Source organism: Zalophus californianus, chromosome 10 (genome assembly GCF_009762305.2).
Source record: "Zalophus californianus isolate mZalCal1 chromosome 10, mZalCal1.pri.v2, whole genome shotgun sequence".
Lineage (NCBI taxonomy): Eukaryota > Metazoa > Chordata > Mammalia > Carnivora > Otariidae > Zalophus > Zalophus californianus.
In genome coordinates this window covers 112,283,775-112,306,714 of record NC_045604.1, presented here as the reverse complement: position 1 = coordinate 112,306,714, position 22,940 = coordinate 112,283,775, and the positions used below count along the sequence as shown (strand labels likewise).

At 60.7% G+C, this 22,940-nt stretch overlaps 1 protein-coding gene across 1 annotated transcript in view; it reads left to right on the top strand.

Annotated features, from left to right (window-relative positions):
- Nucleotides 1–1,010: 1,010 nt before the first annotated feature.
- LOC113932051 (kinesin-like protein KIF19) overlaps nucleotides 1,011–22,940 on the top strand; it is a 46,419-nt gene continuing 24,489 nt past the window's right edge. Inside the window, exons 1-14 of the mRNA XM_035722237.1 lie at nucleotides 1,011–1,046; nucleotides 1,486–1,566; nucleotides 4,951–5,061; nucleotides 6,612–6,699; nucleotides 7,560–7,696; nucleotides 7,825–7,950; nucleotides 8,619–8,813; nucleotides 11,623–11,775; nucleotides 12,351–12,473; nucleotides 14,318–14,468; nucleotides 18,555–18,732; nucleotides 19,874–20,057; nucleotides 21,346–21,616; nucleotides 22,018–22,139. Coding sequence (XP_035578130.1) covers nucleotides 1,011–1,046; nucleotides 1,486–1,566; nucleotides 4,951–5,061; nucleotides 6,612–6,699; nucleotides 7,560–7,696; nucleotides 7,825–7,950; nucleotides 8,619–8,813; nucleotides 11,623–11,775; nucleotides 12,351–12,473; nucleotides 14,318–14,468; nucleotides 18,555–18,732; nucleotides 19,874–20,057; nucleotides 21,346–21,616; nucleotides 22,018–22,139 — 1,956 coding nt within the window. The remainder of the gene's footprint in view (nucleotides 1,047–1,485; nucleotides 1,567–4,950; nucleotides 5,062–6,611; nucleotides 6,700–7,559; nucleotides 7,697–7,824; nucleotides 7,951–8,618; nucleotides 8,814–11,622; nucleotides 11,776–12,350; nucleotides 12,474–14,317; nucleotides 14,469–18,554; nucleotides 18,733–19,873; nucleotides 20,058–21,345; nucleotides 21,617–22,017; nucleotides 22,140–22,940) is intronic.

The window sequence follows — 22,940 nt, the reverse complement described above, 5'->3', positions numbered from 1 at the left end:
CAGGCTGGAGGCTTCGTGGAAGGGGGCCGTGGACGTCACGGTGGGCGGCGCTCTCCTCTGTTGCCCTTTGCCTCACGGTGTTTTTGCGCTCAGCACTGACCTGACACCTGGAAGAGAACATGGGCAGGAGGGGACAGCTGTGCTGACCCGGAGGGAGTCACCTGAGCTCGGCCCGCCGCCGCACGCAGCTGCAATCTCCAGGTCGGGTTTCTCAGATGTGAACTTACTGGATCTGGCTTCTGTGGGACTTTTATCAAATGTAGGATCAGCTTGTGCACGCCAGTTGTGGTTCTCATCATGAGGGCGCCCTGTTTCACGACCTGGCAGCGGCTTCCCCGGAGGCTGCTGGGAAAAGCAGGGTGCAGCATGGCCTGCCCGTGCAGACACCTATGGTGAATGCCAGTTGGGCCCGGGGTGTGGCATAGATTGGCAGCCGGCCTGGGAAAGGCAGCTAAAAACCACGTCCTGAGCAGAAACCGGAAGGTCACTTCAAGTTGTTCTAGAAATGCATCTATGGGGAAAAACATTTATAGTCGAGATGAATTTCATTAGATGTTAGTTGGTGGGATTGGCCCCCCTTTGGTGGAAAGGCTCCAAGGCCAAGCCTCGTGGCCCTCAGGCTCACCTGTAGACCAGGTGAGGCAGTCTAGGAGCCCTGGCGTTGCCCTGACAATGGGTGAGAGCGCAGACACAAAGGCTGGGCCGTGGTCTGGAGCCCGACCCCGCGTCCCAAGCACGCACCTGGCTTATGTCCACTGGGGCCTGGGCCACCCAGCTGCTTGGGGCCTCCCGAACCACGTGTGTAGTCCCACACGTGCGGTCCCACGTGTGCAGACAGTTAAGGACTGGCTGGGCTCCTGGGGCCTGCTGATGTCACCAAGGCAGGGCCGGTGGGGGAGGCGGCATAGGCCGGTCGCCTTGCCTGCCAGGAGAGCAGGGAGCACATCATGCCCGCCGGTCCCACGGCCGGCCCCGCTGCTGGCCCTTCCCCGGCCCGGGGCAGCCCAGCCATGAAAGAGGTGGAGCCCAAGGACCAGCAGCTCATGGTGAGCATCTTCCCTCGTGTTCCCGGATGGCCCTACGGCTGTGTGTCCCTGAGGCTGCCTGTCCTGACCCACTCACTGCCCCCGGTGCCGGTTGCTTGGCACAGGTCAGGTCTCGGGGTACTGGTCCCCGTCTAGGGCCCCACTTCTGCTCCCCTTGTTCCTGCCTCTCCCCTGCCCCCCCCCAGCCCTGTGATCTCCCCAACAAGCTCCAGGCCCTGCGAGGGCTGGCCAGACCCGTCTGCTGGGGGGCTTGAAACTTCAGCCCACTTGGTGGTGGGTGGATGAGCTGAGGCCCGGGCCTTGCCCCACACCTGCCGGCTGGTTACCCTGGTTACCAGAGACCCCTGTCGTGAAGCGGGGGGGCCCTGGTACACTGGGAGAATGGGGAGCAGCCTCGGTGGGGCCCCTGGAAGGCAGCTGCCCCGTGTGCTGCCCATAGGTAGCGCTTCGGATCCGCCCACTCAGTGACACAGAACTGGAAGAAGGGGCCACCATCACTGCCCACAAAGTGGGGGACCAGGTGAGGCCGTGGGGGCACGGGCGTGCAACCACGGGGTTGGGACGCTCACCTTCTGCATGCGCTTCACTGACCTGCTCCCTACCTGGCTCAGTGCTCGCAGACCCCCGGTGGAGCTGAGAGAGACAAGGGGCCGTCCCCACTGAGCTCCCTTTCTAGCCAGCCAGCCACTGGGGAGTTCAGTGTCACAGAGGATCAAGCCGGGCAGAGGCGGTCACTCTCCAAGACCTGGCGCAGCGCCCAGAGGAGGCGGGAGGGAAGAGTCAGGCGAGGGGGGGGGGGGTCGGCTCCAAGGTGGCGGCTGGTGTGGCCGCTCAGAGGACACGGGCAGGAGGGGCAGGTCTCGCTAGGGCCTAGGTCCCCCGACTGAAAAGGGCCCCAGTGCTGAGGGTCACAGTGGGGTCTGCGGTGACCCCTGCTCCTTGGAAAGCCCTGAGATGCTGGCTGAGCGGGGTTGCGGGAGTCATATGGTGGAATGAATGCCAGATGTGGGGTAAGACAGATTTTGTCAGAGGAATTGGATTTTTCCACTTGTTATTAGAAAGGCAGCTCTAAGGAGGGATCGAACGTCGTGTCTAGAAGGTTTGCACTTCCGAGGCGAAGGTCCAGGAGGCTGGGGAGCCCTGAGTGCTGCTCGCCACCGGGCGGGGGTGCCCAGCGCTGACCGGGCAGGTGGGGAGCTCCTGAGGACGCCGTGGGAAGAGGGAACAGAGCGTCTCGGCTGTGCAGGCCCCTCAGGGTGTGCTGGGCAGAGGCTGCAGCGAAATTGTGCTGAGTTCGTAGACCAGTAAGCAACACACGGTGACGGCCGTTATACTGGGGGGACCAGGGTCGCACAGGACAGAGTCTGGCTCAAGGTGTGCAGAGTGTATGTGTTCGTACTGTGGGAGCATCGATCCCGCTGAGGTCGTGCTATAAGGGGCTCAGGGATGCGACAGGGGACCCAGCGGGGCCGGTGTCACGTGGGCCCGGTGACCACCCTCAGCAGAGACTGCCGTGCACGGTCAGAGGAGGGGAGCGCCCTTTCACATAACTCTGAAGGCAGCATAACAATTTGCTGGAATCGACCGTGGTTCTCAGGTTAGTGTCAGTAGTCCCCAGACCTTGGCGCTGGCCCATCTGGGGACCGATGGGTGTCCTCCCAGGGGAGCGCCCCCGCTGTCCCTGGTGCCTCCCGTCCTCCCTGATACCGGAGGTCAGAAGGACCCCTTTTTGTCCTGCCGGCCACAGAGCTGGGAGGTGACCGACCCACACGTGCGAAGTGTCCCCTGCTGGCCCTGGTCCCGGGCAGCTAACCCGTGGGCATGAGGGCTCACGGTGGGAATTTCTCCCGCTTCCCTGGCTTTGGGGATTCGGTGACTTTAGGGAAACAGGACACTTCTGGATGGTGGGGGAAGGAAGCAGCTCTTGTGAGTTGGAGCTTCACGTTTCCCGGGGCTGTGGTCCTTCCGAAGCCTCGGACGTCGTGACCTGGTTGGTCCGCCCAGCAGAGGTGGGGCTGTGTGTGCGAGGGCGACTGCCCGTCCCCAGGCCTCCCCGAGCCCTCGCCGCCCTCCCTCCCCCCACATTCCGTGGCAGGGTCCTTTCAGAGCCCACCTGGGGCCTGGCTCCAAGGCCGTCCGGCGCTGCACTGCACAAAACACAGCTGGGGTTTTAAAAACCGGAGTGAGACTCCCAACATTCGGTTCACTGCTTTAACCTGAGCAACTCAGGGGCCACTACGACATGCAGCGTTGTGCAGACCCCATGTCTGTCGGGTTCGAACCGTTTCCATCTCCCCAGAAGGAGGCCCTGCCCACTCCGAGCTGCCCCCACCCCCCTCCCCGGCCCCGGCCCCCGCTGGTCGGCTTGCCGACCGACCGGGGTCCTGCGGGGCGTGGCCTGCTCTCACCCAACCCGGTGGTTCTGAGGCTCGTTCGTTTCCATTTAACACTGTGTTTCGATGTGACTTCACACTAGGGGCGGTGGGACCCACGTATGCGCTCCCGTGTCGTCGGCAGCCACGTTTCCCACGCAGGGGTGCCCGGCCACGCCTGCTCCATCCTCCTCTCCCTGTGTGTGCGCTCCTTTTCCCTGGGCCGCTCGAGACATCGTGCCCTTCCACACCCAGACATGTCTGTGTTCCTTAAAAACGGGGACATTCTGTGACTCCAGGACAGCGCCCAAAGTCAAGAAGTTAATATCGATATCACCCGAGCTGCACGTGTGTTCACGGTTGGCTGATTTCTCTCAATCGTGTTACTTATAGTAAAGAAAAAAAATATTCTTTTGGGGGACAAGAGCCATTGCCACGGATACTTCTTGGACACTGAGCACATGATCGCTTGTACCCCTTACGGCCGTGGGTTCTTACAGATGGGAGAACAGAGCCCAGGTTGGTGGGGAAACTTGACCAAGGCCTCCCCGCTGGTGGGAGCCCGTTCTGAACCCACCCGGTCCCCCGACATTCTGGCCTGGCGCACAGCACACTCACGTGGTGGGCACTGCATGGATGGGGGCTACCCCCCGGGTCCCTTTCCTGAGAGCCTCTCCACAGCTGGATGGACAGGAGCATGAAGTTTGAAAATGGTTAGCTTATGTCATGGAAAACGTGCTGGCCTGAAGCCGGGGCAGGCCCTGGGGGCTCCGGGCCCCGCCTGACTCCCCAGGAACCTCTGGGCAGCCCTTGCCTCCTGAGGCCTCTATTTCCAAAGCTGTGGATCAAGGGAGGGGTTGGCCAGGTGGCCGGGGGTGGGGGGACACAGGATGGCCAGGCTCTTGGTCTGCCCAGTTGTGCCCCCAAGATTCCCCCGGGGCCCACGCTCCCCACTAGCCCAGGAGCTCCTCCCGGAGTAAACAGAGCTGATTGGTCTCTAATTGCCCTGCCTCCACCCCCCCCCCCCCAGCCCCAGAGGCCCTCCTACAACTTGCTTCATAATTACGTATTTGTGTGAGATGGGAGAGGCCCCGGGGAGGGGGCCACCATGCACTGGCTTGGAGAAGCAGAGAGGGGGCTGCAGAGCTTGGGGGGTAGACACGTGAGGGGCATGGACGCATGCTTGGGCAGCTCGGGGGACGGGGGGCACAGAGCACAGCAGCTCCTGCCGTCCCTTCTTCCTGCCATTCATCAAAGGGCCCCGTCCCTGTTGGGTGGGTGCTGGGGGGCAGAGCTCAGCAGACCCCAGGGGTGCAGGGGCGTGGACAGGAAGCGGAGAGGGTGCCCAGGGCTGGAGGACCCCCGCCTGGCTGAGCACAGAGGCCTGCTGCCCTCCTGGGACACAGACCAAGGACACAGACACCCCCGGTGTCCTCGAGCAAGGGCCAGGCCTGGGGTCCTTCAGGGTGCACGGAGCCCGCCCTGATTCTGGGAGCAGCCGCTCCTCTGACACCTCCCTCCCGCTGCCCTAGATGGTGGTGCTCATGGACCCTGGCGAGGACCCCGAGGACACGCTGCGTGCACACCGGTCGCGGGAGAAGACCTTCATCTTCGACACTGTTTTCGACCAGCATGCATCACAGGTACCCCGCGCCCCACGCCCCCTGCATCCTCCCGCGGGGCTTCACCAGACCCTGGAGCCCCCCTGGGAGGGCTTGGTAGCCAGGTGGTCCCGTCCACGACTTGTCACAGGAGTGTCCCTGCTGAACAAGGAGGTTGGCACGTGGGCCGTCCCAGGGGCAGGTAGTGGGAGGGCCCGGGGTTCACACACATTCTCGTTCGTCCATCAAGACAACAAGGCGGGGTCCCCTCTGCCATGTGGCTGGAGCACACTCCCTGCCCACAGGGGCCCCCATCCAGCGAGGGAGGCGGGTGCCCAGTGAGCTGGGACGTGGAGGAGGGGCGAGCCAGCGGGGCAACGGCAGGGGATGAGGGGCCCAAGCGCAGGCTTCAGCCGGCCCCTTCCTCAGACCGAGAGCAGGAGTTTGGGCCCAGTGTCAGGTCGCACGCACCAGACCCCTGCCTGTGAGAGCCCGGAGGGCCCGGCAGAGCAGGATTTGGACCCGGGCTTCTGGAGGCGGGCTGTCGCACGGCCAGGGTATGGCGCCTGGGGGATGTTTGGCCCCGAGACCCCATCCTGCCCCTGCAGCTGCCCGCTGGGCCCCAGCACGGCTTGTCTCGGACACACCGGCCCTCCCTCCGGACGCAGCCGTAGCTAGAGGACGGATTTGCTCCACGTGAGCGGACTCGCGGCTTTTACCCCTGAGATCTTCCTGGGGCTGCAAGCAGGAGGGGGCTGGCCATCAGCCTCTGTTGAGCAGCGGCTGCCTGCCAGGGGCCGTCCTGGTGTGCACGGCTTTGCCAGCCCCTCAGCAGCCCTCTGCAACACCCTGTGATGTGGTCCGCGTTTTACAGATGGGGAACCCGAGGCTTCTAGCCTGAGGGTTGCAGGCCAGGTCTCGGCTGCTGACGGTGTAAGTCCACAGTTGAGGAAAACAGTTACCCGTGCTCAGGTGCCGCCGTGAGCCGCGTCGCCGGCCGGGGTTACTGGGACAATTCAGGGACACGCCAGGAGCAGGGTCCAGATGGGCGCCCAGGAAGGGCAGTGGAGATGGGACTGTCGTTTCTGTCTGGGCCAGCCACAGCCACACACCTGGAGCTGCCCTTTCTTGAATACCCCTGTAGGCAGGGAGCTCACTACCACACCTGTTGCTAGGCATTGCTGCCTTAGTGGGACTCTGCCGGCCTGAGGCGCTCAGGCCTCGGTCCTCGTGGTTTTGTCCCGTGAGGAGGAGTCCTGATGCTCTTCCCAGACGTGTAAGTCCTGTGCTGCCTTCCAGTCCCAGGCACCGTGTCGGACTTCTCTCGGCTCCTGAGAAGCCCCATCCGCGGCCAGCACCAGACCCATGTCAGGCCCCATGGCGCGAGCTGTCCTGCGCTCTCGTGTGATCTCCCGGACGGCTGTGCTCCGGGGGCCCGGCCCCCTGTCAGCCCCTGGGGCGGCACAGCGGCAGGAAGGAGACGGCAGCCCACGCCGTGTCCAGGCTGGCCCCCGCCTGAGGGTCCCGGCACACACGTGTCCGACTCCGGCCAGGCCGCGCATCCCACTGTCTGTCCTTCCATCCATCCACAGGAAGACGTGTATCGTGCCACCACCCAGCACCTGGTGGAAGGTGTCGTTTCTGGATACAACGCGACGGTGTTTGCCTACGGCCCCTCAGGTACCGCCGAGGGCAGGGCCCCAGGAGGGCGCGGGGCTGGTGGCAGTGGCGCTCTCCCTCCCAGACAAAGCACCTATGGTGCCCCGGCGTGTGCTGCTCTCTCTGCGCCCACGGGCTCCTTCCAGCCTCGTTGCGGCCCCCACGGGCAGGTGGAGCCGCCCCCTTGCCACACGCAGGAAATCTGAGCCTCAGGGGGCTCACCCGGCTGGTAGGAGTGCATGTGGGGTCCGGCCGCACCTGCACCTTGCTGCCCGCGAGGACCCACAGACTTCTCCGCAAGGACGAGCAGCTGGGCTCGACAACGGTCCACAAAGCTGAGCCACCTCTCACGTCCTGAAAACTAGGATCGCCGAGGGAGAGGGCAGTTGGGGAAACAGAGGCAGGGAAGCGCCTGGTCCAGAGGCACAGCCTGTGGATGTCATCCATTCGCTCAGTAGCCGTTAGCGAGCGCCCGCTGTGTGCCAGGCTCTGGCGGAGGAGGGGCCATCCGGTCTTTGGGGAGCAGGGGCGGGGCGAGCAGCATCCCTGTGACAGGCATGAGTCCGGCGACTGTAGGAACGGCTCCCGCGTCTTCCTGAGAGCTAGAGGAGGAGCATGCACCCCGTGGTTGCCCCTCATTCCACCCGTCCGGCCCGCGTCTGTGCTTCGGTCCCGGGTCTCCCGTGTCCACAGTTTCTTCCACATCGGACTCTTGAGGGCTTCCCCCCTGGTTTCCGAAACGGAAAACGAGCGTGTCTGAGTGTGCGGGACCATTTGCCCAAGGTGGCGGAGGTCTGAACCATCTCTGGTGGCGAATGTCCAGGCGGGGTCAGAGCCCGCCTCAGGAGTCCCCGCCCTGGCGGCTGTCTGCCCGCCCACAGGCGCAGGGAAGACCTACACCATGCTGGGCATGGACGCCGAGCCTGGCATCTACCTGCAGACCCTCACCGACCTCTTCCGGGCCATCGAGGAGAGCCGCGACAACGCGGACTGCAGTGTGTCCATGTCTTACCTGGAGGTGAGCCTGCCCCCCAGCCTCGGGGAGACCTCAGCCCTCGGGGCGTCGGAGCCTTCTCAGGAGACCTACATCCTGTGCTGCTTTTGCCCCAAAGCTGCTGCATGTCCCGCTTCTGTCTCTCCTCCCAGATTTATAACGAAGTGATCCGGGATCTCCTGAACCCATCCTCGGGGTTCCTGGACCTGAGGGAGGATTCTCGGGGCAGCATCCAGATCGCAGGCATCATGGAGGTCTCCACCTCGAACGCCCAGGAGGTGAGAGGCACAGGGGCCCACGGAGGGAAGGGGGCCTGGGCCTCGGCGGCCGCGCTCGCCAGAGCTCACAGAGCGGAGCCGGACACACGACGCCGCGCTGTTTCCCGGCTAATGGGGTGCCAGACAGTGCGCTCAGGGCAGACATCACTGATAGACCACCATTCTTCCCCCTGCACCTGAGCCCCTTCCCACGTGGCGCCCCAGCCAGTCCCAGCCCGTCTGAAATCCCCCACAAGCTCTGCGGTCCCAGCACCGCCCGGCAGACGGCAGGTGCCCCGTCGAGGCTCGTCGGCGTGGCTCCCGCCCGGCGGCTTACCCACAAATAGGTTGCAGCCCACCTTCCAACCCCGGCGAGCCCATACGGGGGTCTGTGGTGGAAGGTTCTGGGACCGGCTCTGTGGGGAAGACGTGGGTGATCCAGTGGCCAGGTGTGCCCTGGGTAGAGGAGGGGGAGGGTGGCACAAGTGTGTGCCATCCGCCCTTCCGGCTGGATTGGTTGGCTCGGTCACTTAGTCACTCCGTGCCGCAAACCGGAAATGGCTTGCGCTGGACGAGGTTCTGTTGCGAAGAGCTGCCCAAGAGGGCTCGGGGTCCAGCGCTCCTCCCTGGCCCCGCGTGGATCTGGAGGGCGCGTGTGGCCACCCACCCAACTCCGCCTGTGTCTTCAGATCATGCAGCTCCTCACCAAAGGCAATCGGCAGCGCACACAGGAGCCCACGGCCGCCAACAGGACGTCCTCCCGTTCCCACGCCGTGCTGCAGGTCACCGTACAGCGGCGGAGCCGCGGCACAGACATGCTGGAGGGAGTGCATGTCGGGAGGCTCTTCCTGGTGGACCTGGCGGGCTCGGAGCGGGCATCGCAGGTTCTCTGGCATCCCCCCCGCCCCCTCACACGCCCCCACAGTTACTCACCCCCTCACAGCCCGCCGCGAGCGGGGCCCTGCCCCTCCTCGTCCACCAGCCTCTGCAGCTCCCAGGGCAGCGCCGAGCCGCCTACGGAGTGAGTGGAGTCTCGAGTGTCGAGAGGCGAAGCCCACGGAGCCGGTATTTACAGATTCACAACTGCCACGTGGCAGGCTCTCCTGACGACGATCGGCGCCCAGACCCACCCCCAGGGAGCGCCGAGCGTCTGCGTGAGCTGATAATTACGGCACGGGGAGGCCTGTGCTTGGAGATTCCGGGTCCGCACAGAGGCTGGGGGGGCCCGGAGGGGGGCACGGTGGTGGCGTGCGGTCTCAGGGCCGAGCCTGAGAGGGTCATTAGGAGTTTGGTGGGGTGCAAGGAAGGGCATGTCAGATGGAGGGAACAGCATGTGCAAAGCATGGCTGTTGGGAGGACGGCCCCCAGTGTACTCCAGCCCGACATGGCTGTAGGCCCCGACAGTCCTTCCGAGGGTCCCACCTGCCTGCCCCCAAGCCCTTGGCTCGCCTGTGCTTGGAGGCACCTGTCGCTGGGAGCGGGGGCTGTGCTTTACCTTGTGCTGCCTCAGTGGCCTGAGCGTTCCTTGAGGGTAGGACCTAGCCCAGGACCCGGCACAGAGCGGTGCTGGACAGAGGCGGTGTCTGCACAGTAATGTTATCGCCAAACCTTAGCAGGTGTAATCCCCATAATCTCCCAACACAGGATAAGGTGGGCGGCAGATGCAGGGCCGGGACCCAGGCGGTGCCGCGACTTGGCCGTGCACGAGGTGTTTGGTGCTGCATCCAGGCTTTGGACCCGGGCATCTGGCCCAAATCCCTGCGGTCCACTCCTGTGATAGTTGGCCCCCGGTTTGTGCCAGATGCTCTGCGTCCTTAGGGTTTGACCACTGAGTCGTCTCATCCGTTCACTGCCCTGCGCTCAGTGCTCTGGGACCTGAAGTGAGCGGGGCCAGGGCAGCAACCGGGGGCAGACTGGTCTGAAATACCGTGTGTTCATAGACAACTTGAGGCACAGTAGGGCCAGGAGACCCGGAGATGACTGCCATTGGAAAGATAGTCCTGCTAACAATTCCAAGAGGAGGGGGCTCGGGATTTCACGCAGGGAAGCACCGGGGCTGGTCAGGAGGCAGAGGGAGGCCGCGCTGTGGGCGAGGACCCTCTGCTGGTTTCCCCGGGAAGGAGGGGGCAAGGTGGGGTGAGCAGGCTCAGGTCCGGCTAGTTTGAGTAATTCCAGGGGCCTGGGGCATAATGGCTATTTGTCTGGTCCCTGGCCCTGGGGGATCAGGGCAGGGGGACAGTGGCCCGGAGGCAGGTGGTGGGGGTGTGGGCTCTGGGCTGGCGGTCTGCATTTGAAAGGCTCGTTCTGTATCTCTGGGAATTGGCTAAGACTGGGAGGGGCAGTCCCTCCAGGGTCAGCAAGGACTCCAGATGTCAAACATCAGAGCACGGAGAATAAAGGACACGGCTGACCCACGGACAGATGTGGGTGCAGACAAGTTCACGCAGGGAGAGCCCCGTGTGACAGAGGTCTGGGACTCTGGCCTGTTCTAGCTGAGCCCGGCTGCGTCCACGGGACAAGATGGAGAGGGCTGCAGGGAAAGGGTCCAGGGTCTGGGTCCTTGCTCTTGCTCTGTTCTGACTTGCTGTGTGCCTTTGGGTAAGCCACTGCCCCTCTCTGGGCCTTGGTTTTGGTTTAGTTGTCTATTCAAGTGGCCTACGTGAGCGACTTTTACAATCTGCTTGGCTCTCACGAGCTGTCATTTTTTCATAGAAAATCACTCTTAAAGGACTTTGTTCTAGGGCACGAGGTCTTTGAGAAGGCCCTGAACTCTGTGACACAGACACCAGCATCTACGGTCCTGCCCTGCACTGGCTCCTATGTAATGACCATAGTAGCTGGCATTTACCGCTTGCCTCTGTGGGCCCAGGCCTGAGCAGGCCTGTTGCACATGTTGAGCACTAAATCCTCACCATAACCCTGTGAAGTCGGGAGATTGCCCCTTTTGGCAAATGAGGAAGGTGGGACAGACTGGGAGATCTGTCGGAGATTTGCAAACCACGCTCCAGGTTGGCTCCGAAACCCATGCCCTTAAAGAGAAAAAGATTTGTGTGTATGTGTGTGTGTGTGTGTGTGTGTGTGATTTCCAATGTATTAGAAACACAGCACAGAGAATGTGGAAAATACAGACAAGGGGAAGAAAGTTAGAGACCCTGCCGTGCTTGCACTCAGAGGTGTTCATCCCGAGGGCATTTTGGCTCCTTCGTGCGGCCCCCCGCTGAGGCCTGGGCTCCGGGGACGCTTGGCCGCCATGGAGCCTGGGATCCAGTGGGGAGCGGGCAGGAAGACGTGGGACCCGGCAGAGAGCAAGGCAGCTGCCGGGGAAGTCAAGTGGTGGAGGAAATAGGCTAAGGGACCGGCTGCTGCGGCCCCCACTTCAGAGAGAGAGGCCGGGGTGCCCCTGCAGGAGGGGACACTGAGCCGCGGCCGAAGGACGGCAAAGTTCTGGCATGGGGGGCTGCCGAGGCGAAACCCACACGCCTGTCGGTGTCTCGTGCACCAACAGCCCCCTACCCCAGTTCTCATGTCACTTAACGAGCATGTGGTCACCGTCAGCACGCAGCTCGGCCGCGTCCCCTCCACGCAGAGTCCTGTGTCCTCGGGGCCCCAGCTAGTGTGGTGCGGGCGGTCTGAGCCACTCAGGCCCGGGTGGGATGGGTCGGTGCACCGCCCGACCTCTCCTCTCCCGCCCAGACCCAGAACCGCGGCAAGAGGAGGAAGGAGGGCGCCCACATCAACCGCTCCCTGCTGGCTCTGGGCAACTGCATCAATGCGCTCAGCGAGAAAAGCGGCAGCCGGGCGCAGTACGTGAACTTCCGGGACAGCAAGCTCACGCGCCTGCTGAAGGTATGGCCGCCCGCCTGTGTGGGGCCTCCCTACCAGGAGGGATGACCAGACCTGGGTCTCAGGGCCCCGCCAGGAACCCCTGGAGGCATGAGAACCCTGTAGAAACCATGGCTGGTCACTGCCTGACTCTCGCTCCATCCCCCTGAGTAGGGGCCAGCCCGGGCTTGCATACTCCCAGCCACAGGGAGCTCACTACCTTACTGAGGCCGCCTGTCCCATCCTGGATGGTCAGACAGTGAGACATTCCCCTCTATTCTGAGCTGGACACCGTCCGCTCTATTCCGTAGCAAAGGTGTAGGTGAACAGACAGGCAAAGCAATACGTAAACGTTCCCATGGATTCGGCTTCACGGTCTACTCTGTTCTCCTCGGAGCAGAAGTCTGATGGGGTGGTCCAGGAACAGTTCTCACTTCATCCTAGCCTCTCCTCCCCGAGCACCAAACCCTTGGTCCTGGCATCACCTGCCTTTCTCGGGGTTTGGAGCAGGAACTGCAGAGGGCTGGTCCAGAGGGGCCTGGGACGGGAGGTGGGGGCCCCGTTCCCCTTACCCCCACCTTGGACCTTCTGCTGAGCAGGACGCCCTGGGAGGGAACAGCCGCACGGTGATGATCGCGCACATCAGCCCAGCCAGCACATCCTTCGAGGAGTCTCGGACCACCCTGCTGTACGCCTACAGGGCAAAGAACATCAAGACGCGGGTGAGGCCCCCACTTGCTGAGTTCTCACTCGGCCCTCCCTCTGGAGCCTCTAGCGGAGGGTCCCCTCCACCCTGGGGCTCCTGGCCGTGCTGGGCGTGTGGTGCCTGACCTCTCTGTTTCTCCTTTCTCTTCTCTGATGAGGACACTGGCCTTGGGTTTCAGGCCCCCCGAATCCAGGAGGGTCTCATCTCAAGATCCCTAATTACATCTGGGTTTGGGGTGTTTATTACATGGACTTAACCGTCCTCCAGGAGCACTGTGAGCACTAGATGTCTTCATTCAATTCTTTACCTCCTTCTCCCCGGGAGGTGGGGCCTATTATCAACCCATTCTGCAGCCTGGGCAGGGAAGCGCGGAGAGAGAGAGAAAGCCACTTCTCCAGCCTTCCAACAGCCCGAGCAGAGCTGGGCATTGTGGCGCAGAGCGCCTGGATCCGGAGGCCGCACTGCTGTGCTTGGAGCAGAGGACTCGCATCGGAAGGCTGGACGCGGGCTCAGGGACGCATGCCTAGTGGTCAGCGAGTGGAGGTGTGATCCTCACCAACAAACCTGGGATGAGCCCTTCCCACCGCACGGCTCTGAGCTAGGCGCTAGGACAGCCTCTCTCTTAGTCGAACTTCGAGCTTCGCTGTGGGGCGAGGCAGATGACAAACACGACCTCCCACAGATGAGTATGTCCCTTCCAACTGTGGTCAGTGCTGTAAACGGGAGCCACGGGGTGCTGCAAGGAAGAGTGGCCGAGAATATGGAGTTGAGTGGCTCGGTCAAGGATGCCGGGCCCCGAGTGAGGGAGGGCAGGGTGTGCAGACGCGGGGCGGTCAAGCGCCTCTGTTCGGCCTGAGACCAGCACTTGCACCCTCCAAACCCACCAGAGAGAAACTTGGACCCATGTGCTCTACTTGAAAGCCCCAAAGTACCCATGGAAGGGGACGGGGCGTGCAAACTGGTGCATCCGTCCCGTGGACCACTGTGCAGCTTCAGAGAGAATGGGGTAGACCCATCTGTGCAGACGGATGGCGTCCCGGCCCCAGCGCTGGATGAGGAAAGCAAGTTAGAGAAGAATAGCCCCAGGGGGCACCTGGCGTCCCAGTAGGTGGAGCATGTGACTCTCAATCTCAGGGTCAAGCCTCACGTTGGGCTGGAGCCTCCTTTAAAAACAAAAACAAAAACAAAAACAAAAAACACAACAACATGAAAAAGAAAATAATAGCCCTGGTCTGATATAATTTACGTAAAAAACCAAAGCCAAGCCTATACCAAGAAACTCCCCGTGTGTGTCTCTGCACGTATATACGCACAAAACTGCACAGAGGATGGTCCAGAGGGCACAGATGAAAGTGATCGCGGTGCTCACCCTAGGGGAGGGGTTTTAAAAAACTCTTGACGGATCATTTGAAATTTCTTGGCTGGGGCAAAATATGCATGACATAAAATTTGCCACTTTAACCATTTCTAAGCGTCCAGTTCAGGGGCACCGTTCCCCCCCCCCCCATCCAGCTCCAGAATGTTCCATCCTGTACACGGAGACCCTGTCCCCGTGATGCACGGACCCCCCCCCCACTCCCCCCAGCCCGGGCCCCGCCGTCTGCCCTCTGTGTCTGTGAGTCTGACGACTCTGGGACCTCGTGGGAGTGGGGTCCCCGTGCGTGTCCTTCTGTGTCTGGCTCGTGTCCTCGGGGCTCATCCCCGTGGGGGCAGGGGTCCAGTTCCCTTTGTCTTTAAGGCTAAGTTGTATTGATCTGAGTTTTCCTAACAAAATGTGTCGGCGTCCTTGTAGCATGAATACCTCACGTGGCGGGGCAGTTCCTGCTTGCTCTGACCTTGGCCGTGGGTCCCACCCACCAGGTGAAGCGCAATCTCCTGAATGTGTCCTACCGCATCGCACAGTACACGGACGTCATTTCCGACCTGCGCAGGGAGATTGAGCGCCTCAAATCCAAAATTGAGACGCAGGAGATGGAGAAGACACGTGAACCTGGCGTCCGGGATGCGCGAGGTAGAGCCGAGGTCCCGGGGCCCCTGTGGTTTTGCCGTCCCCTGCCCGGGACGCGTGGCCGTGGCCGTGGCCGTGGGCTTCAGTCCCAGCCCACCACGCGCTGCCTTCCATCTCCTGGCCCGCAGCATGCGGAGCGAGCGGCTGCCTTCCCGGCCTTCTCCTGAGCTCTTCCTTCCTACCTTTCCTCTCCTCTCACCTCCCCACTTTTTTGTTTCTTCCCTCCTCCCAGATCCGTTTTTTTTAAAAACATTATCTTCCGTTCCGGAATAATTTTAGATTTACAAAAAATGTTGCAGATAGTGCAGAGAGTTCTTCACTTCCCCTAATGTCAGCCTCTAAATTTGTATTTATTTACTGAGGCAAAGCTCACACAACTTAAAATTCACCATCTTCACATGCACAGGTCCGTGGCATTCGAGGCTCGTCCACGGTGCTGTGTGGCCACCACCTCCATCTGGTCCCAGAGCATTCCCGCCTCCCCAGAGCAGACCCCATGCCCATCACACAGTTTCTCTCCATTCCCTGCTTCTTCCCAAACCAGCCTTTGGTACGCCTACCTTAGGGGTAGGCATATCATAGCTCTTCCAAAAATTACAAAACGAATCAGTAAGTTAAAAAGGTACCCTTAAAAATGCCGGTAAGAAAGGCATACGTATGTGTGTACATGTACATACGTACCTACATGCGTACGTGTTCTTTTGGCTGATTAAAATAAGCGTTGCCATAATAAATAAAGGACTTTTGAAAACCAATAAGAAAGAACCACCAGTCCAGAACTGAGGGGAGGAAATGAATAGGTGATTCAGAGAATTCCTAGTGGCCAACAAACACAGGGAAAGATTCTTAATTGCGTCAGGAAACAGACACACATTGAAACAATTTTCATTTATCGGATTGGCTAAAGCCACAACGTCAGGTCATAGTAAACGGATGCTATAAAATGCAGGATGTAGATGGCAGCATAAACACTCTTCCTGGGTGTGTGAATTACCCTGTGTCTCTGGGAGGCCGGCTTCGTGGCAAACTGTTCACACAGCGTGTGCATTCTGTGCTCCAGCCCCCTCACCCCTCCAGATCTGCGATGAGGCACGTGCCCTCCAGTGCCCAGGAGGTTGTGGGACCGTAGTGTGCCCCCCGAGGGGGTCCGGATGAGCAAACTGGTGTGTTAGGGAGGGGAGGGCAGGGCAGGCCCGTCTGTGCATCCCGACCCCACGCAGGCATGTGGCTCATGTCTTTTGTTACGGGAATTTCCGGCACTGGTGGAGGAGAAAGGCCACAATGGCAGCCCCCGACCAGAGCCGCCACTCCTCGCCAGGCTCGCTCTGTCCTCCCACACGGCCCCCATCCCATCATCTCGAAGGGTTAGGGTTGGTAGGCATGCATGTTTCTAGCAAGCCCATCGGTGTCATCGGGCCACACCTCAAATGTGGTCTCTTCTATTAAGTGGGCATCCCCACTTAATAGAAGAGAAAAAAAGGAAAACCCTTTTTGTGGTTTTCCTTTTGAGTCTTGCTGAAGAAACTGAGTCATTTGTCCCGTGGATTTGCCGACAGCTCCATGCTCTGAGTTCCTATAAATCAGTAGTTGTATCTAAATGTTGGGAAGAGGGGGCGTTCCCTGAGGCCACTGCTGTCATTTTGATGTGAGCCTGTCTGGATTGTGTTCTGTGCAGCGTCCCTAGAGAGGGATGCGTGGTTTGTGCGCATGTACGCGTGGGGCAGGGGATCGGCTTTGGGCTGTTAGGTAAGTGACACCAGCCTATGGCCGTTGCTCTGTTCCTTGTTTTCCTCACCCAGCGGTGAGTCCTGGGGGACATCCACCTGCGCAGTGGGTCTGCCCCATTCTTTCTAACAGCCACGGAGCATTCCACTAGAGTCTGAGTATCTCATCCTCTTTGATGGGTACTTTGGGGCTTTCTAGCTACTCTGCCTCCTTGGGCACATGGGTGCCCATTTGTCTTAGGTGATTTGGAGAGCTCAGAGTTCTGTTGGAGCAAGAAGGTGGAGGAAGTGTTCCATCAAGAGGGGCTGTTGCTGATGGCAGACTGAGTCCCGTGGGGCCAATGGAGGGCTGGGAGGCCGGTGGGGGTGGAAGATGGGGTTGTTGTAGAGCATTTGCAAAGCTAGGTGGTGACCAGGATGCTTGGGCTTCTTTGGGGCTGGGGGTGAATAGGGAGGCATGCCACAAGGGCCTTCACCCTGATGGCCTCTTAATTATTGGGGCTGGTCCTAGGTGGTCTGTACTGGGGAGGCGGGCAACATCATAAGGGGGTGGTGGTCTCATGGTGAGCCCTGAGGGTGTGACGGGCTTCCCTTGGGTCCTGTGGCAGTGGGACACTGTGTGTATGCCTCTGCCGGGAGCATTATGAGAATGTCCAGGGTACCAAGTACTCCCCCAGAATCGTGTAATGACTACAATGGTCCAGTCTCTGGATGCGTTGCTCATTTTGCCCGTCTCAGATCACTTGGCATTTAAGGAAAAGGTGCCCTTGATCCCTGCCCTCCAGGTCAGGGGAATAGACCATGTGTGGCCAGAGTGGAGCTACCAATGGGACAGTAGGGGAATACCGTCAATTAATCGTGGACAACTATTAGGTAGGGACCTACATGGGAAACAAAAGGACAAAACTAGGTTGCTCTGTGGAACTTACATTCTAGCAGGAAAGAGGTGTCAAATGTATCACAAAACATTTATCAATTATCGATATGCAGAGGACTGTGAAGGAGAAGGCAGGATGTTATCAGAACAAGTGGCAGGTGGACCCAGCTTGAGATTCTGGGAGGGTTTCCATGAGGAAGTGAGGTCTGAACTCAGATGGCTAGCCCAGCCACACCCCTCCTTGGATCCCTGAGACTCAAATCCAGGTAATCTGACCCCAAATCAGGCAAAGAGACCATCTAAACCATCCATCCAATTATCTACCTATCCACCCACCCATCCATCCATCCAACCATCTCTCCATCCATCTCCTCATCCATCCATTATTCATGCACCTATTCATCTGTCCATCCATCCATCCATTTATCATTCATCTACCCATCCACCCATCCATCTCTCCATCCATCCATCCATCCATCCATTATTCACCCACCCATTCATCCATCCATCCATCATCTACTCATCCATTCATCCATCCATCCATCCATGCATTATTCACCCATTCGTTCATCCATCCATTCATCATCTACTCATCCATCCAGCCATCCATCCATCCATCCATCATCTACTCATCCATCCATCCATCCATCCATCCATCATCTACCCATCCATCCATCCATCCATCCATCCATCATCTACCCATCCATCCATCCATCCATCCATCCATCCATCATCTACTCATCCATCCATCCATCCATCCATCCATCCATCCATCATCTACTCATCCATCCATCCATCCATCCATCCATCATCTACCCATCCATCCATCCATCCATCCATCCATCCATCATCTACTCATCCATCCATCCATCCATCCATCCATCATCTACCCATCCATCCATCCATCCATCCATCCATCATCTACTCATCCATCCATCCACCCATCCATCCATCCATCCATCCATTATTCACCCACCCATTCATCCATCCATCCATCATCTACTCATCCATCCATCCATCCATCCATCCATGCATTATTCACCCATTCATTCATCCATCCATTCATCATCTACCCATCCATTCATCCATCATCTATCCATCCATTATTTATTTATTTAAGGGAGAGAGAGCGAGAGAGCAGGAGCAGGGGAGCAGAGGGAGAGGGAGAAGCAGGCTTCTTGAGCAGGGAGCCTGATGCAGGGCTTGATCCCAGGGACTCTGGGATCATGAACTGAGCTGAAGGCAGACGCTTAACCGCTGAGCCACCCAGGCACCCCTACCCACCCATTATTTACCCATCCATTGTCCATCCATCCATCCATCCGTCCATCCATCCATTATTCACCCATCCATTATCCATCCATCCATCCAAACATGTGTATAGAGTTCCTCCCTGGTGCGGACCCGGTATTGGTGGGCAGGCATGGAGTTCAACCCTGGCTTAGGTAGCACTGCTCCTGGGGCAGCTGGCTCTCTTCCTGCCCCCAGTCATGACTCCCCCCCATGATGGAGAGGAGGATAGCCACCTTCAGATGAACAAGATACGGGCGCAGCTCCTTGGGGCCTTCAAGGAGCAGTTGGAGATGCGGCGCAGCCTGGTGGAGCTGGAGAACACCAATATAGAGCTGCACGTTGACACATCGCGCCACCTGCTGACCATTGCAGAGTGAGTGTGCCCACTTACCGTCCCCGTGGGGCAAGGAGGCCAGCCAGAACGCGGGGAGCCACTGGTACGAGTTCCTCTTGTCCAGCTTCTCTCTACTGCCTGCAGGTTGCCAAGGGGAACTTCAGTGAAGGGCTCCCTCTCTTCCCGGGCAGGACTCCTGGCCCAATCCCTCCCTGCTCTCCTGCCCCCGTAGCTAAGCTGGGCCAGGTGGGGGAAGGCTTCTGGGTCCCTGTGATCTCTCCGTCCAAGGCTGGAGTCCAGAGCCAGCCCTGGCAGGTTAGGATCAGCCCCATTTCACAGAAGAGGACGTTGAGGCTCAGAGGGGATGTGGGTTTGCACACCCACCAGGCCAGGACTCTTCTGCCGTTCCACACGTCCTTGCTGTTTGGACCTACTGCGAATAGACTGACCACATGTGGAGGGACTGATCGTGCTGTTTGTCATCTGGAGCGGGACGCGTTTGAGGGGGGAAGGGGCGCTATTTACAGTCACACAGGGAGCAGGTGTGCCCAGCCCTGCCCTGCACAAAATGGGATGCCTGGCTTCCCCTGCTTGCGGTAACTTAACGCCGAGCGCTTTCTTGTCCGGTCCTCCCCACATTTCTCCTCCTCCTGCTGCTGCTTCCTCCTTTCTGTTTATTTTCTGAGTTATACAAACAGTGTGATAGCTGCACCGGGGGAATTCTTACACCAGGAAATGCCCTCCCTCCATGCGTTGCGCCCGGCCCTGCTGCCGCTTCTGTCCTCCCTTCCTGCCGTTCTTCCCCCATGGTGCCCACCGTGCCCCTCTGAGGGGTTGCCCTGAGCGGGGGTCATCATGTCAATCCTCAGAGCCCCGGTGCACTGTTGCCCTCCTACGGCCACGGGAGCCGGGCTCAATGGGGGCGCGTTTGCGTACAGGTGGCCCGAGGTTCCCGGGCAGAGCCGGGCTTGGAGGCAGGGGAATCCTGCGCTTGATCGTCCGGCAATCCTGCTTAATGGTCACTGCCTCTTTATTTCCTTCCAGTTTTTGTTCATGCCTTTTTGTGTTTTACGAGTGTAGAAGCGATGAGGCGGCAGACCCGATTCTGCCCAGGCCCGCGGGTAGGCCCTCCCAGGCGTGGCTTGCACCCTGACCCCCGATCCCTCTGTTGCGGCTGCAGCTGGGAGCGGGAGAAGACCCACCAGCACGCACACAGTGACGGGACTCCAGAGAGGGACGAGGAGCCGGCAGAGACCGACGTGGACGGGGACGAGAGCGAGTCCGCGGAGCCACACGAGGTGGCTCTGGCCAGAGAGGAGGTCAACATGCTTCTCGCCGAGCAGCGGAAAACCGCGGCCATCAAGGTGGGGGAGGGGGCTGCACATGCAGGTCACAGCAGGGGTGTGGCCACAGCGCACCGGGTCGGGCCGCCAGCACCGTACTGCGGACGGGGACGGCTCAGGGAGCCGAGATAAGCTGTTCCGCGTCCCTGGAGGCGGGAGGAGCTGAGCCGGGATGGGACCTGGGCCGACCGCAGAGTCCATGCCCTTCCCGCTAGTGACGGCCACAGGGGGGCGCAGGGGGCAGCAGGGGGCAGCACGCAACAGGGGCGGCCCCGGCTGGAGAGCCACTGGGTCTGCACAGTGGTTCCCGTGCGCAGGTGTCTGTTCAGGCTCGTGGAGGAGGCATCTGATGAGGTCGCGCTGCTGATGGCAGGTGGCACTTACTTCACTTAAAAACCACGTAGCCAAGCTGAGAACTCCTTATGTTGTCGCATCTCCCCGAGCAGTTTGGAACCTCCCTAGCACTTCCTTTTGGAAGTTGCGCCCTCCCAATCTGAGGAGGAAGTGAAAGGCTGGAGCACGTGGTCCTGGGCCACACTGGGGGTGTCATCCCACCTGTGCCTGGTACCGGGACCCAGGGGGTGGGCACGCACGGCTGCTTTGGCTGCAGCACTGGTTTCCTACTGTGCACACAGCAGTGAGGGCTGAGTCCTGGGGTGTGTTCTGAAGTGTCGTGTGTTCATAGACGGTCTGAGGCACAGTAGGGCCGACAGACCAGGAGACGACCGCCGTTGAAAATCTAGTCCTACTCACAATTCCAGAAGGAAGGGGCTCGGGATTTCATGCAGGGGACACACAGGGCCGGTCAGGAGGCAGAGGGAGGCCGCAGCAGGGGTGAGAGCCTCTTCTCGTGGTTTCCCCGGGAAGGAGGGGCGAGGCTGGGTGAGCAGGCTCAGGCCCGGCTAGTTTGAGTAATTCCAAGGGGCTCTGGGGCTGAGGGGCTGTCCTGGGTGTCTGGTCCCTGGGGGATTAGGGCAGGGGGGACAGTGGCCCAGAGCATGAGAGCCCCATTTAGGAGGGGGTTGGGGTGCAGGCTCTGGGTTGGTTGGTCTGCTTTTGAGACATGTGTTTCCTGGGTGGGTGGTTTAGGATCCTCAGGAACGAGCTCGCCTTGGGAGGGGCAGTCCCTCCAGGGTCGGCGAGGCCCCAGGTGTGAAAGCATCAGAACGCAGATGATAAAGGGCGTGGTTAGTGCAGGGTGATGGCCACACGTTTTCGTGAGGCCAGGGTGCGAGGCCGAGCCCCCTGGGACGTGCTGGCTGGGAGCATGGACCGTAGGCGCCCGCCCGAACGCTCCGTCCCCCCACAGGCCGGGCTGGAGCAGCGGCTGGCCAATGCCAAGAGGAAGGCGTTGCAGCTGGAGAAGCTGCTGCCCACACAGGTCATCAGCGAGGACCAGCGGGAGGTTCTGCGGCTGCTGTGCTGGGCGCACGAGCTAGAGCTGGAGAACACCGAGCTGCAGGCCGGCAAGCTCCGCCGGAGGCACCTGCTCTGTCAGAAGGACTTTGTGATCCAGCGTCATCACCAGCACCGGCAGCTCTGCGAGCAACTCATCCGTGACCTGTGGCAGCTGATTCAGGGTGAGGCCGCCCTGCCCCGGCCCCAGAAGGGGGAGGTGGGCACCGCATGCACGTGCTCGGACAAAAGCCTGGTCCCTGGGTGTAGGAGGGGACCCCCGTCGGCCTTTACCCAGCCCTGTCCCCTGCCCTGTCCCCGGCCCTGTCCCCCACCCCCGGCCCCCAGCCCCGGGTGTGAAACACTCTGCGATGTGAGGGAAGGCCAAACACAGTGTCAGAAATCCACTCAGATGCACACACGGGGCACAGACCGTCCATGGGAGAGTGCGGGTAGCCCCCCTCTCTGGAAAATCCTCCTTTATCAGGTTGGAATATCTGCCTTCAAACTTCCAAAAAAAGAAGACACTGTCTTTTGCCCAAGTAGGGATGTCTGGCCCATCTGCGTGCTCTCCCGTGTCCTGCAGATGGCGGCATCCCAGTGCCGGAGGCCCTGGACCGGCGCTTTCGCCGGTACACACGGGAGCTGGGCGAAGGCTCGCTGAACCGTCTGTTGTTGCTGCACTCGGTCATGTCCAGCTCCCTGCAGGTGAGTCGCCCTGGGGCCCCTCCCGCCAGCCCCGTGAGGGGACTGACCCTGATACGGGGGCAGGAAATTCAGGGAGCCCCCAGCCAGGTGCCAGAGCCGGCAGCACCGGGCCGGCCGAGCCAGTGGCCGGGCTTCGGGGAGGTCTCGGGGGCGCCCTGAAGGTTTGCGAGGAGGGTGTTCTGGGGCTGAGCCCGGGGCCAGCGTGCCCTTCACCCCGCAGGCCTGTGCCCCTTGGCAGCTGCAGATTCTGTGTGGGAGACCGGGGGCGGAGGGGAAGGAGGCCAGAGCATGGGGCAGACCGTGGTGCCTCAGGGACCCTGGGAGGGGCGTCTTCTGGGGAACCTCAGTCGGTTTAGCTCTCCTCTGGGGCGTGCCGGCAGTCTCCTGCATGTTGGGGGCATCTGGGGTCGATTCTGGGGGCTCCCCAGGGAAGAGGGCCGGGGGGAGGGCCCTGCATCCAGTCTTCGGAGGACTGCTGTTGTCACCACCTGGACCCCTGCCTGCAGCTAGGGCCTGCTGCCCCTGCCCCCCTGCTTCACCTTCTTAGGGGAGAAAAGAGAGCCCCCCCCCCCAGGCTTCAGGCAGAGCAGGCGAGGGGCAGTAGTCCAGAAGCGTGGCACGGGCGGGGTCCAGGGATCCAAAGGTGTGTAAAGCCGCTTCCCACCCCGGTGAGAGGTCCCGGGTACCCGCAGAACGCGGCCACTGGGGGCTCTCCTTCCTACTCCTGCCGTGTGTCCTGTAGTGCATGTCAGGGTCCCCAGGACCACCCCCAGGCGCACTTCTCTAGACGCTCTCCCAGAA